Raw genomic sequence first — 13724 nt, 5'->3', positions numbered from 1 at the left:
GGTGGCAGTATTGTGTCAGACAGTTGTTTAACAAGCTCTAACAAGCAGAAGAAGACATTCTGCCAACCATTAGCAGTTAGCAAACATCATGGAGAAGTTCTTAAAAAGTAAATATTAAAATGAAAGTGACAACAACACAGATTGTTGCAGATAAAGTTCGAGCTTTCAGGAGGAAACTTGCTTTGTGAACTAAGAGGGCCCAGCAAAAGAGAATGGACATGTTTCCACTTTTGTCTCACATCTTGGAAAACTCCCCTCAGGTGAAGATCAGTGACTCACTCTCTCAGCACCTCTCACAGCTGGCAGAGAAATTTGATGATTACTTTCCTGAAGATCCCAGAGATGGACATGCGGATATGGGACCAATTTTCTGTGGATCCAACTGAAAATTATGTTGCTTTGCCAGCTTCTGGAAGTTTCCACAGACAGCAATTTAAAGTTGCAGTGCGAACTGAATTGCTGCCTCAACGGAGTACCCACGTCTGGCACTGAGAGCTGCAAAACTCCTCCCATTCAAGACTACATACCTGTGTGAATCAGGACTTTACATTGTGGCCACAAGCCCGAAACAGACTCAGAGCAGCACTGGAAGCTACTCTTAGAGTAAGCCTTTCTAGACTGGATCTGATCGTGTCTCAGAGGCAGGCTCAAGTGTCTCATTAAGAGGTGAACATAAAAGGGGAGTTGTAGCTCCTCAAAAATGGACTGTTGTGACTGTTTATTGTTCTTTTGTCACAGATTTGAAGACTAACTGGTTTTGCCATCGAAAAAGGATGACTGATGAAGCCACTGTCAAATTCATTCAGATTATAAGGCTATATTTTTATTTGCACTTTATTTAAATTTAGTTTACAGTTTATTCGCTAATCCACATAAGCATGGTTAAGAACCCCTGGGCTAGGCTACGTTAGCAGCCGGGCTAAATTAGCAATTGACTGTGAACTGGACTTTTGCTTAGACACACTATAAAATACAGACCAGGGTGTTACAATTGTATGACATTCTGCCTCACTGCAACTGGCCCATACAGTGAAAGTTAAGTTAGCAGCTAGGCTGAGTTAGCAACTAGGATAGGTTAGCAGTTGGCTATGCACTGAGCTTGAGGGAAGAAACACTTCTGCTACAAGGACGTTTCAGCTTCTGGCAAACAGCTGGAGGCCAGTACCTTGTTTTTCCAAAATTATGCAGAAGGTACACAGTTGCATATTATTGGGACTAGTATTGTTATTGTATGATGTGCTTGGTATGTGACATTGTTCCAAAAATACTATACCACAGTGCCTTAACTACTTAGTAATGTGCACTGATTTTTTTCTACTGTAACAGTATAGAGAATAAACAGTAGGAATAAATAGTTTTTTTTAACAATAATGGTGAATATTTGTATCTTCCACTTGCAATTCACCTGATCTTGAAAAAAGTCATTTGATATTGTAGAATCACTTCAGTTATCATGATTCAAACCAGTCAATTTCAGTCTAGATTTTCTGCTTAGTTTATTTTGATTCACACTGAGTTTTCTGTATTAAACTGAGTGGTTCTCTTGTGGATAATACAACAAACAAAACTAGGTATAATAGCTTATGTGGATTAGGGAAGGAAATGAGGAACTGTAAACAGAACGACTTGCATAAGACCTCAGAAAAGAGGAAAGTGAAAAATGTTCTGGGATTTCCTTTCACTAGGCATGAGTCAAAGCAAAAATCCAAATCTGTTCCAAGAATTACGTGAGTGGCATTTTTTCCCCTCCTAATTCAGCAGGAAAAATGTAGTCCAGCAGCAATTATCTTCCTCTAAATTGCATCCTGGATTTTTTCTGACTTGCTTTAATATAATAAACCATCCATTAAGGTTAGACGGAATTCCTCCCAAATGCATGCAAATAAACACATATACGTCACTGGATTACACTTTCCGAGGCCCGAGGCAGCAAAGTTCTGTTGTCCATAATAAATATTTCAATTTAAAGCTATCAAATAATAATGGAAAGTCCTAGATATATTCATGCTTGAAATAATTTCAGACATGAACAAACACTGAGACAAACACATAGGAGAGACGGGTGAGGAAGCCCACGTATCCCCCTACACACAGAAGCCAACTGGCTGTGTAAGGCATCCATGGAACAGCCAATGTCAATTTAAAGCAGAGGACAACATGGGCTGGTTAGGTCAAGGCCAAGTATGTCAGTGTTTCTATTCTGGGCACATAGATGACTTATTTAAAACACCCTACGCCTCATGACACCCATAACGCTCACAACGCACAAGCGTCTGGCTGAGTAGACTCTTCTGTGCATGTGTGCTGTACACTGCTGTGTTTTACTTATTTTATCCATGCCAATGAACCACAGACTTTTTTTTTTTTTTAGCATAGTCACCATATACAGAATTTACAAGTTCCACCTGTGGTTTGTTGTGCACTGTTCCCTAAACTGCAATTGTGAAAATTACTGCTCCATCTAGCCCTTCTTGTGTCAAAGCAGATCAAAGCATGAACCATTTAAAGAAACAATTGCTGAGTGTGAGTGGAACAGTTTTTTTTTTTCACAGTTTGTAATGCAGAGCAATGTGCTGATGGTGCTGGTCAGAGGGAAAAGCACGAAGCACAACAGTGTAGGATGCTGACTGTCCTAGCATGATCTTATGCGTGAATGAGTGATTAATTCAGTTTTGTATGTGTGAGTCTGTATATGTGTGTCTGTGCATGTTGCTATGGTAACTTGGGTGTAGGTTGGGTTGCCCCATGGAGAATGCTTGCAGTTCTACAAGGCCAGACGCCCCGCCTCTTGGGACTGCAGGCAGTAAACGCTGTGCCAGTTCAAGGCCGGGGCACGTGCGAGGCAGCTGGATGACATCTGTCTCCATATCTGACTTTTTGTTTGGATTTTATGTGTGTACATCCTCAATCAAAAGCTTAGTTTTTTTTTTCTTTTTCTTATTTTGCTTTATGAAAACTACAAAAACAAGAGCACAAATTGCTGAGTGGGACGTTGTCCAGTCCTCTCTGCCCCCACCACAACTGCTGACGGCCTTGGAGTCAGTCCAGGCTTCCCACTGAACTAAATCTGTTGCTTCAGCCCTAATGCCCTGCCTTGTATTGACATGCACAAATGTAATTAACTTTCAGAGAGATTTTACCAGAGGAAAGAGGCAAGCAAGCACAAAAATACGTCATGAAGTGAATGGATGGGGAGATTTGAAAGTGATGACAGCTGCAGGAAGGAAGGAAGGGCAGCAAAATATCTGATGAGAAATGAGCAGATTTTCTGTAGAGCTCTTCACAAGTTAAATGTAGCTGCATCTGAATAATTTAACCTTAAGAAGAGGGCTCCTGCTGGGCATGTGGACAGCTGCCATAGGATGAGCCACCCTACAGAGTAATTAGCGTGCTTATTGCTCCATCATATTATTAATATCCATTAATAACAGCAGGCTGTTTGATTTTGCATAATGTTCTAAGTGTCATAAGGTGCATTTTCACAAGCTTATACTACTCTCCTCTGCTGCCTGCTGTGCCTCAAATTTCCTCTTATACAAGAAATATTGCCTTAGGTTCGTTTTAGCTCCTGCACACTGTTCAAAAACCCAATGATCCATAGCGACAAAAGGAAAAAAAAGAAAATGTTCTTGTTAGCGGTAGAATTAAATGGAAACAATAAGGGTTAACAAAGAAGTGATTTCCACTTTCTCAAGCGAGGGAACTTCAAAGAGTTCAAGTACAGTGAGCACTGCTGCTCCGGCAGGATTCTCACTACACCGAAGGCCACACACACATGCATATATGCACATAAAAGCAGGAATATGAACACACTTTTTCCACTCGAATGAACACAAATAATTTGCCCATCAGAGAAATTGAACAAATGGCCTTTTTTCTTTCATTTTAGAAGCACAGGCAAAGAATTTTGACATTAGAGGAACCTGAATACTTCAACATAAAGCTTCACTTATTTGCACTGCATTCCGACTGCAAGGAACATATTCAGGCTAATGGCTTTACCATCACCCTCAACAGCACTTAAAAATAAGTACTCCTTTATATTCATGGTTTGTGAAGACAAGGAGGTAGAGTGTTGACCAGATTAAACCTCAATTTCGCCTTGCATCTGGGGACAGAATCAATCAGATCGTTTTAATTCCTAAACTCAAACACATCAGGACGGATAAGAAGCCTTAATAGTTTATTTAAAATGCAGAAGATAAAAATAGTAAAACGGCATTGTTTGGAAACATTATCTGAAGTACAGATACAGTATATTTAAGCCAAACCAGATCTTTGCAGTCAACTGCCGAAATTTAAACACCTACCCCTAACCAACAAATACCATTGCCTAAACCTAACCAAGCAACGAGTGAAGCTATAACAGTATAGCAGGGTGAATATAACTGTCCCTAACTTCTATTGTACTGAGGTCTTGTGGTTTTCAGCCCTATAAAATGTGTTGTACGCCAGGAAAACATGCCAACATAGGAACCTGGAACTCTGAACTTTCCTCTAGAGCAGGGGTGTCCAAAGTTGGTCCTCGAGGGCTGCTGTCTGGTAGGTTTTCAATGTTTCCTGCTTCAACACACCTGACTCAAATGAAATGGATCCAACAGCCAATTAGGTTTTGCACAATTACTTATTAATTTGAGTCAGGTAGTTTTGGAGCAGGGACACATCGAAAATCTGCAGGATTGTGGTCCTTGAGGACCGGAGCTGGACACCCCTGTTCTAGAGGATGTGCTACTATGTGCCAGAATAGTCAATTTTGACATCTCAAGATTGGCAAGAATAAACATTCCTATACAAGAAACTTGTTTATCAGCAAATAGAATGGGGTGTTGCAGAAATTGCCAATACCCCGAGAAAAATGTTAACTGCTCACTGTTTTCTCTTTGGAGGAAGCCAGCGTACACGGAAAAAACATGCAAACTCCATGCAGAAAGGCCACTGTTTGAATACCAGCTCCAGCTGAGGTTCGAAACAGTGACCTTCTTTCTGTGAGGTTGCAGTGCTAATCCCCACACCTCTGTACAGCCCTTTTATTTAACTATACTCTCCTAATATTGCTGATTGACTGTGCATCATATACTTCAAATGTGAACATTGTCCACACCTGATCCAGAGTGCTCAGCTTTTACATATTTTTGTTCAACATTTCTATAGTTTGTAAGTGATGAAGGGAAATCAGTTTGATATTACTTTTACAGAAAAATGTAAATAATTAATCTTTTAGAAAAGAAGTTGGGACGCTGTGTAAACTGTAAATACAAACAGAATGTGATGATTTCCAAACCTCATCAAGTAAATTTTTTTGTATTTTCAATAGAACATAAACAAATCACATGTTGAAACTGAGACATTTACTGTTTTAATATATGTTTTCTTAAAGACACACTACATAACTTTCTGACCTTAAAACTGTGTTACGCACTTGTTTGATGGCACATTGACGTCTACTGTGTAGATTTCTGGAGTCGTCCCTGCCCAGCAGTGTCCTGAGGCTGAGAAACCCCACCATACAACTTTTTCATCCAGGATGTTGCACGGTGTTACAGCCGAGTTTCGCTTTATGCACCTCATCATGCTTTAGCAAACGGATATAAACACGCCATTTTGAACACACAACGTGGCTGATTCGGCAAAGAAACGCAAGAAGACATTTTCGGATTAAGAGAGGAAAAGAAATAGACAAAGGAACAGAACAGGAGCTAAAACAAGAGTCATGATAAAATTGTCTTTCACTGGCTGGAGAGAGCTCACAGTACAGGTAGGATGCAAGATGGATGCCAAATACTGTGTGGAGTATATTTGTGTTTTGTTTAAGCAAACTTTTCCAACTATAACCTCAGTAGTAGTCTGAGTAGTATTAGCTGTCTCTGCTAACCATGTACCCAGTTTTGGAGGCTGTAGATCAAAAAACTCGTTGCCACAGCTTCAGCTCTAAAAGGTTCTAGGACAGTGAGTACTGTGAAAGCTAAAAAAAACCTTACATCTTCTCGTACAGAAAACCATAGTGAAAGCTGGTAGCACAATTTAGAATATAGAAATTTATTTTCATATTAAACTGAAATAGTAACTTTATTGCACTGCATTCATCATTAAATCACTTCATTTTTATTTTCCAATGTAGGATTATTAGAAATAAATATCTGAAGTGAAAATAAAATTGGGTAAAAAAAAACAAACAATATACATTTTGGGTAGAAAATAGTGAGTATTTGTGGAAAACTTTACATGGGTTCTGCCTGAGCTCAGCGTGAGATTCATGAATTAAGCTTAAAGAAGAATAGATTAAATTCATCATGAGAACCCTGATTTCAATACATGAGATGCATGTATGAGATAAAAAAAAGCTGCAAAAAGTAAGGAAATCTGAGAATATTTTAAAGCTTTATGACATCTCTTTTGAAACTTAAAACAAGAATAATTAAGCCTTTTGGTGTATATCACTTGTGGAGAAAAAGATGAGAAAGTGAAGAAATAAGCCTTTGGTTTAACACAAATCCCACTTTCATCTAGGAGAAATAAATGAAACATTTTTGAGATCTCTTCTGAATTTTATTTCCTCTGGGTATGCACTGAAAGCAGGAACAAGATGAATCATTTTATTGCACCCAGGTATTGCATTCTACTTTTGACACTTACCAAAGTACCAGACTATGGGCTACAAAACATTTGGTACCTTAAAGTGTGCTTTTGTAACAAAAAAAACAAGCAAAACAAGCCAGACAGTAAGAAATAAACAAGATCAAATGACTGTAACTCACCTGTTTCCAGTTGTCAAAAATGATTACTTTGCTGTCCTCGTCATCCACCGTCACCGTGCACTCATAGCCCTCACCTGCAACCAAATACCACCATGACACATATCAGCAAACACCATTTAATTAATACAACATATCAGTTTCTGTGTATAGAAACTAAGGGTGTGGTGTGTATTGGTAAAATATTTTACACTACAGAAATGTTCCGGCACTGCTTAAAAACATGTTCTTGACCTACACTTGATATTTAAACTCACTGTCTCGGTGCATTAAATACTTAACGCTCAAGGGGAATCTTCTAAAAACATAACTATGAACAGGATTAGATAGTATCTTTTGTGGCACCATAATTAGAAAGCAAGGGCTGAAAAAGAGTAAGACTGGAGCTGCATATGTCAGTGTCACTCACTACATCTTCAATTGGATTTTTAAACTCTCTAGACAACAATAAACCCCTAAAGAGGTCTGATTCGCAGAACAACTTGCTGTTTGAATAAATTACTTTGTGCAGGGAGCTGTTCTTTTAAGAGCTTATCTTACTCCATTTTTATATTTAAAATAAAAACTGTATTCACTGAATGATAAAGTGAAACAAATCAGTATGATTCCATGCTAGATATGTTGAGATATTGTAGGTGTAAAAAACTGAACTTTGCATTATTTACTGTACTAAACCCTGTGCCTATGATCATCATGCCCTCTGAAATTATTCTAGCTAGACTGGCTTTGACCCAAATTTCTTGAATGAATCTGCAAAACCTCAATGTTGACTGAAATGTTTTTTCTAAGTACAAGCACATCAAACCCTATGGTGTAAATCAACACCCTCTCACTAGTTATCACATAATGAAGCCACATGTGGGTATGTGAAATATTATTCCACTTAAACTTAATACAGTGCTGGAGGAACAATTATCAAAATCTCTTTCAGAAAAGATGAATTTATGACACATGAATCCAAAAGCATAATATGCTGTTTGGTGTGAGACAGGCACATCAGATTCATGTATTAGCCACTGCAGGCTGACAATGACAATGGCTGATCGACTGGTTGGCTGAAGGGTTGATTATCCCTGGTGTTACAGTGACCCACTGACTGACAGAGGCCACAGGGGAGGGGAAAGGAAAAAGACTGTTTTCTAGCAGCTTTCATGCTCTCAGGGGAAATAGAAGCCCTTTTCACATGAAGTTCACACTGTATGACAGAAAAATCACTCCCTCCTTGTTATGTTGCCTTTGCTCATTCATACTGACTAGGGCAGGGATCCTGAATCCTGGTTCTCGATGGCCGGCGTCCTGTAAGTTTTAATTTCTCTGCTGCAACACACCTGACTCAAATGACTAATTAGCAGACTTGTGCAGAGCTTGTGTTGCAGCAGGGAAGCTTCTAAAACCTGCAGGACAACAGTCATCAAAGACCAGGGCTGATAATCCCTGGACTTGGACCTATTACGTCTTAAGTTGAATTCACACCGGAACAGTCCAGGGGACTTTGTTCGGAATTCTAAAAAATGATTTGCTTTCATATCACCATTTACTCAAGTGGACCAAACCACCTAAACAATGTCATGCAGTTACAACATCTGCTCACTAGGGGCGATATTCCCCAAAACAAACACTGTACAAGAAGGAGAAGGAAATCCTGCTCTTCGATTTTCGAGCACTGAAAACGGCTCGTTCAGCTAATGAGCTCTTTCCATGTCAGAGCAAAATCCAACTACAGGAAAATCAAACCCAAGAGAACCTATTATTATAATTATTATTATATAAAATTATTTTTTTGAGCATTGCCCCCATGTAGCAGTGGAGAGCTCTAACAGGTAGTCGCACATATGCAGAGATCTGTTCTAGCCCTAAAGAAAAAATATTTCCTTTAAAATACACTAATGGGGTAGAAAGTGATTAGTTTAAATTAGTGTTTTGGAGAACTGATTTCTTTTCAACGCTTACACTGATCTAAAAAAAATGTTTTATTCAGAATATCTCCCAAGGTAAGTTTTCTAAAGGTAAACCTTAAAGCTATTTTAAAAATTAATCCCACTCTCTGTTCAGGCCATTACCACAAGCTTGTGTCTCAGAGTCTATAGAGAGGGATCTGTCCGACTGTCCAGCCAAGGATAAGGCAAGCGATGACTTGCCAACACCATTCTGTCCCAGTAGCACTATCCGCAGTGCGCCGCCATGGCTGTGGTAAGCCGGTTGGGCTGCTGCCGACTGGCTGAAGGAATCATCTCGAGGCACGGATGTGTCACTGATAGGCAACGTGGTAGGATCCTCCAATCCAGGGATCCAATCGCAGTCATCGGATACGGCCTCTTCCCTCCGCAACTGGTGTTTGACAGGAAGGGGTGTGCTCCCTCGCCGGAGAGGTGGTGCCGTGGTCAGAAACATACTGTACTAGAATGAAATTGAGATGGAAAAAAAGACAACTGTAAGTACAATGAAAGAGCTACTTGGTTTAATAAGACAACGTAATGCTCCCTGAAACACAGCCTAAAAAAATTCTTCTAAAGTTCCAAACAAACTGCAGATCTACCTGTCTGACAGATTAACACCGCCCGTTGTGGTAAATGTTAACACTTTTAAACAGGTGGAAGGGTGTGTAAGAAAAGGGGAGGCGAGAACAGCGGAGGCGACACAGATGAGGTGTCAGTGTGAGAGAGAGATGCTGATGAAGAAACTGTCAAATGGAAGTAAGAGAGCAGAAGGGAGGTGGTAAGGTGGGGTTGGAGGGGGTATTGAGTTCAGGGAGATGCACAGGCAGGGGTAGCTGCTGAAGAATTGTAAGAGGCAGTGGGCTGATAAGGACTCAGTCAGTGGGGTTGAGACCAGAGACAAAGAAAAGAGGTGTGTATATTAGAAACACAAGGGGAGAAAAAAAGAATAGAGACTGCAGCTGTGTGTAATGGGGCATAAGTGTGGTCAGGTGGCTCTGTGCTGTACACTGCACATAATGAGTACAGGCTCAATTCACATGAAAGAAGGACAAAACAATAAATTAGTTATCACTATCCCTCATTATTTCAGAAATGAAGTCAGTACTGATTGCTGCCAGAAATCTTCCCCAGAATAATAGCTTGACAAAGAAACTGCATGTGTGTAAGTTTGTGTGCATTTTGCAACTGCAGCAGGTCAACCATTGATGACCCTCATTAATATTAATACAGCAATTAATCTAGCCTCAGCAGCACTGCTGGGTAGCTCAGAGTCCACCAAAGCTAACCAAGTTACTGGCACTTAATTAAAGGAGACTGACACAAAAACAGGAGCACACTAGACATAAAAAGAAAAAAAAACCTTTAAGGAAAGTTACCCAGTTTACCTTAAGCTTAGTACCTTCCTGTCAGAGGCTAACAGAATCAACAAAGACCCTAAATGCCACAGAGTCATAGCGTAGTACGGCTTTACCTCTGGGATGTTTTGTTTGACTGGATTAAAACGGTCAACTGCACAGGTGTAAATGAAGTGGGAACTTGTTACCATTTCATACAATAATAGTTTGGCTTTGTTTATTTGCTTTCATGGCATCTTTTAACACTTTAAGACCTGATACAACACATGAGTGTAACATGTAATGATTACTTCAGGACTTTATAGGTTTATAAGTCCAGAATTAAATACTTTACAGTAAATATAATAAAGGGACTGCATATTTCAAAGATACACGTAAATAGATTAGAAATGGTATAGCATAGTATTTGGTGTAAATAGAAATACAATATGCAATGTCAGCATATTGTGTAATGTAAAATAGTAATATGATTAGTTTTATTGTACATCTCTGTCCATAAAGGGTTGGATCATGTGATGTATGATAATATCTTTTTATTGTGTAGTGTGCTAAGTTGTGCACCACATTATACTACTGTAATGAACCTGTGTATATCATGCTCCAAGATATACAGTGGCCAACAACAACAAAAAAAACTCCAAATGCATTCTCCATATATAGGCAACTGTCAATGGAAGCTAGAACATCAATCTATCCATCAATCAGATTGACCAGTTCATTTATTTTGAGAGTAATGAAAGCTTATACCTGCTGACGCTGAGTCAGAGGTAGGGTACAACCTGGACAGGTCACCTGTCCATCACAAGCTTAACTCAGAGAGACACACAGCCCTGCACCCTCACACATACGACCAATTTAGAACCACCAATCAACCTGACATGCATGCTTTCTTTTTAAGAAACTCACACACCAGGCGAAAACCTCAATAGTGCTACCAACTGCACAACTGCACTTAACATAGTGCAATACAGAAATACAATGTTGTGGAGTACATTATAGTACATTAGATGAAGAGTATGCAACATTTATAGCATTTGTTATAAGTCAGTTAATATGAATAGTTGATTGTGAGGGTGCACACTGCTGTAAAGGACAATATAACATGTTAATATTGTATTCTCTTGCTTTATTAATTCAATTACACATTGGTATAGTGTAATACAGTGTTGTGTATTGGGTAAATAAAACACTACAGTGACTGGTATTCAGTCTTGTGAGTTGCTTGGTGGACTGGATGATTAGAGTTTGTCACAGTAATAAGGAAAAAAACTACACGTATTGGCCATTTTTATGTTTTATCAATTTTACACATTCAGGGACCTCAGTAGCGTGTTGAAGATCCACAGATCCACAGCCTGGCACCTCCTTCTCGTGTTGCTCACCGGCCCTGTCACATTTTGCTGTGGGATGGCATCCCATTCCACAACCAGGAGTCGTTGAAGGTCAACCAGCATGGTTGTGTTGGTCACTCTGGCACATACCGCATGCCCAAACTGATCCCGCAAATGCTGGGTTGAGGTCTAGACTCACAGCAGGTCATTTCATTGTCTCCACTCCCAAATTTTGGAGGTAGCCCTGTGATGATTCACAGCTCTGTGGGGGAGAGTGTTATCATCCTGGGAATGGAGTTAGGTCCCAGATTCTGGTAATATGGGATCTCCGCTGGATTCAGAATCTCATTCCAACATGCCTTTCTATCAGTGAGGTGCTAACTGGGTGCCAGTCATACATTTGTGACTGATACACACTTGAATCCCAAAGCAAGAGTGAATACCAAGAGAACTGGAGGGGATTTTGGTACATTTTTTTGGGGGGGAGCTTTATTAAAGAGGAGACAACTGAACAAATATAAATGTCCTTACTTTTGGTGCTAATACTGTAACTCATAATAGTGTTAACTAGCATACAGTTGTGCACTGCAGTGTTATGAGGTGTCTTATAAGGTTAAAATAAGGCTATAGTAATAAACTATTTAACTCTATAACACCTTGTAGTAGATTATTTTCTAGCAGGCTAATAGTTAAGCTCCTATCTTTAGTTGTGTTGGTATATTGTGGAGCTGACTGTGTGGAGGTGTGGGAGGCACTGTTTGGTGTTATAGTGTTTTTTGAAAGTAAAAGCATTGAGGGGCGGTCGCTTGTGGCACCTTTAAGGGTTCTTATACACACTATGTCTCCCCCACGCGCACATCACTCAGACAGGATCAGAAAGCTAGCTCAATTAGGTTAATTGAACAAGCTAATCAATTAAGCATGCCTTCACTGTTTGTGAGCTACACACGCAGAGACCGGCTGAGCCAGTGTGTCAGGGGTTAATCTTCTTCTCGCCAAGCTGTCGAGAAAACTGGGGCAAACAACGGTACACAATACAAAATGAATACTACAGGCAGTGTTTTCATTCTTTCACACATACAAACCAATTACACAGTCACAGTGCTGCTTCATTGCTGACTCCACCCAGGCTTATGTCGAGAGTACTTCTGACTCTTTTAGTACCATTGGGTTAATATCTACAGGATTTTCAGATATCTATTGGAGAACTCATTTTGAATTCATTTGGAAACGATCGACCACCCCGTGGCCGATCAATAAATCTGTAAGAATACAGAAATATTACAACAAACCTGTTAAACATGTTAGAAATGAAGGGCTCTGACAGAAATCTAATATAGAGCTAATAAAAAATATAAATCGAAACATTCAAAGTCGCCATGGAGTTGATAAGACAGCTTGATGGTCCATTCAGTGAAGAAGGGGAATATATGTCCCACTATATGCTAAACTGGGATAAAACCAAAATGTAGTGCAGAAAAATAAATATTACGATAGTACGTGTGCGTGTGTGTGTATTCTTGGCTTATTGTGCCGAGCGCACGAGGTGGGTTTGAGAGGTAGGTGGAAAATATGTCTCCTTACCTGGTCAGCCATGGTTATCAATAAGTCTTCTCTTTATGGAACGGGCGCTGTATGGTTTAAGTCATCTGTGCTGGCTGCAGACCCGGCATCGCATTCACAACAGCGTTGGCACGCAGCGCACAAAAGAGACGCACCTCGATTCATTTAACGTGTTATTCTTCCCGCTCCGGCGCGTAAAAATATCCTCGGCTTGCCACATAAAGAGGGGGCGCGGCTCGTGCAGCTGGGATAGGTAGTAGTAGTAGGCTGGACGTTGCTGAAGGGACTACACCTGCGTCTGAAATAGGAGGTGACTTCTCAAAGGCAGAGGATGAGAGAAAGCCATCGGCACCGCAACGCATCCCCCCCAGTCCTCTCGGTGTCCCAGTGGACAGCAGTTTCTGCGCTTCCCTCTCTACCTCCTGTTAATACCTGCATCTCTCTCTCTCTCTCTCTCTCTCTCTCTCTCTCTCTCTCTCTCTCTCTCTCTGTCTCTGTCTCTCTCTCTCTTTCTCTGGTAAGAGTGTGTGAAGAGGCGCGTCCTTGAGTGGAGGCTGGGTTGGAAGTGGAGGGAGGGATGTTTGGGGGGTGGACTCCAGTCCTCCAGAGCAAAGCCCAGATGCACATGTTCCTGTGTGTGCCTTTTGTCATATTTCAGGTTTGATTAATATCTTTTGGACAAGAGGGTAAAGCCACCGCCAGAGGGAGGCAGAGATGACTAATGGAGACGGTGCCGCCACTCAAAGGATACATAGTGTCCAATTTTACAACTTCTCACGATTTCCT

At 40.4% G+C, this 13724-nt stretch overlaps 1 protein-coding gene across 1 annotated transcript in view; it reads right to left on the bottom strand.

The window, feature by feature from the left end:
* rem2 (RAS (RAD and GEM)-like GTP binding 2) overlaps positions 1-13415 on the bottom strand; it is a 38003-nt gene extending 24588 nt beyond the window's left edge. The window contains exons 1-3 of the mRNA XM_041993721.1: positions 12960-13415; positions 8813-9149; positions 6756-6829 (exon numbers count right to left, since the gene is read on the bottom strand). Of these exons, the coding sequence (XP_041849655.1) occupies positions 6756-6829; positions 8813-9149; positions 12960-12971 (423 nt within the window). The 5' untranslated portion in view covers positions 12972-13415. The remainder of the gene's footprint in view (positions 1-6755; positions 6830-8812; positions 9150-12959) is intronic.
* Between the last annotated feature and the right edge of the window lie 309 nt (positions 13416-13724).

This window comes from Melanotaenia boesemani, chromosome 8 (assembly GCF_017639745.1).
Source record: "Melanotaenia boesemani isolate fMelBoe1 chromosome 8, fMelBoe1.pri, whole genome shotgun sequence".
NCBI classification, from domain to species: Eukaryota; Metazoa; Chordata; class Actinopteri; order Atheriniformes; family Melanotaeniidae; genus Melanotaenia; species Melanotaenia boesemani.
Note: the sequence above shows the minus strand (reverse complement) of the source record. Positions and strands in the feature narration are given on the sequence as shown.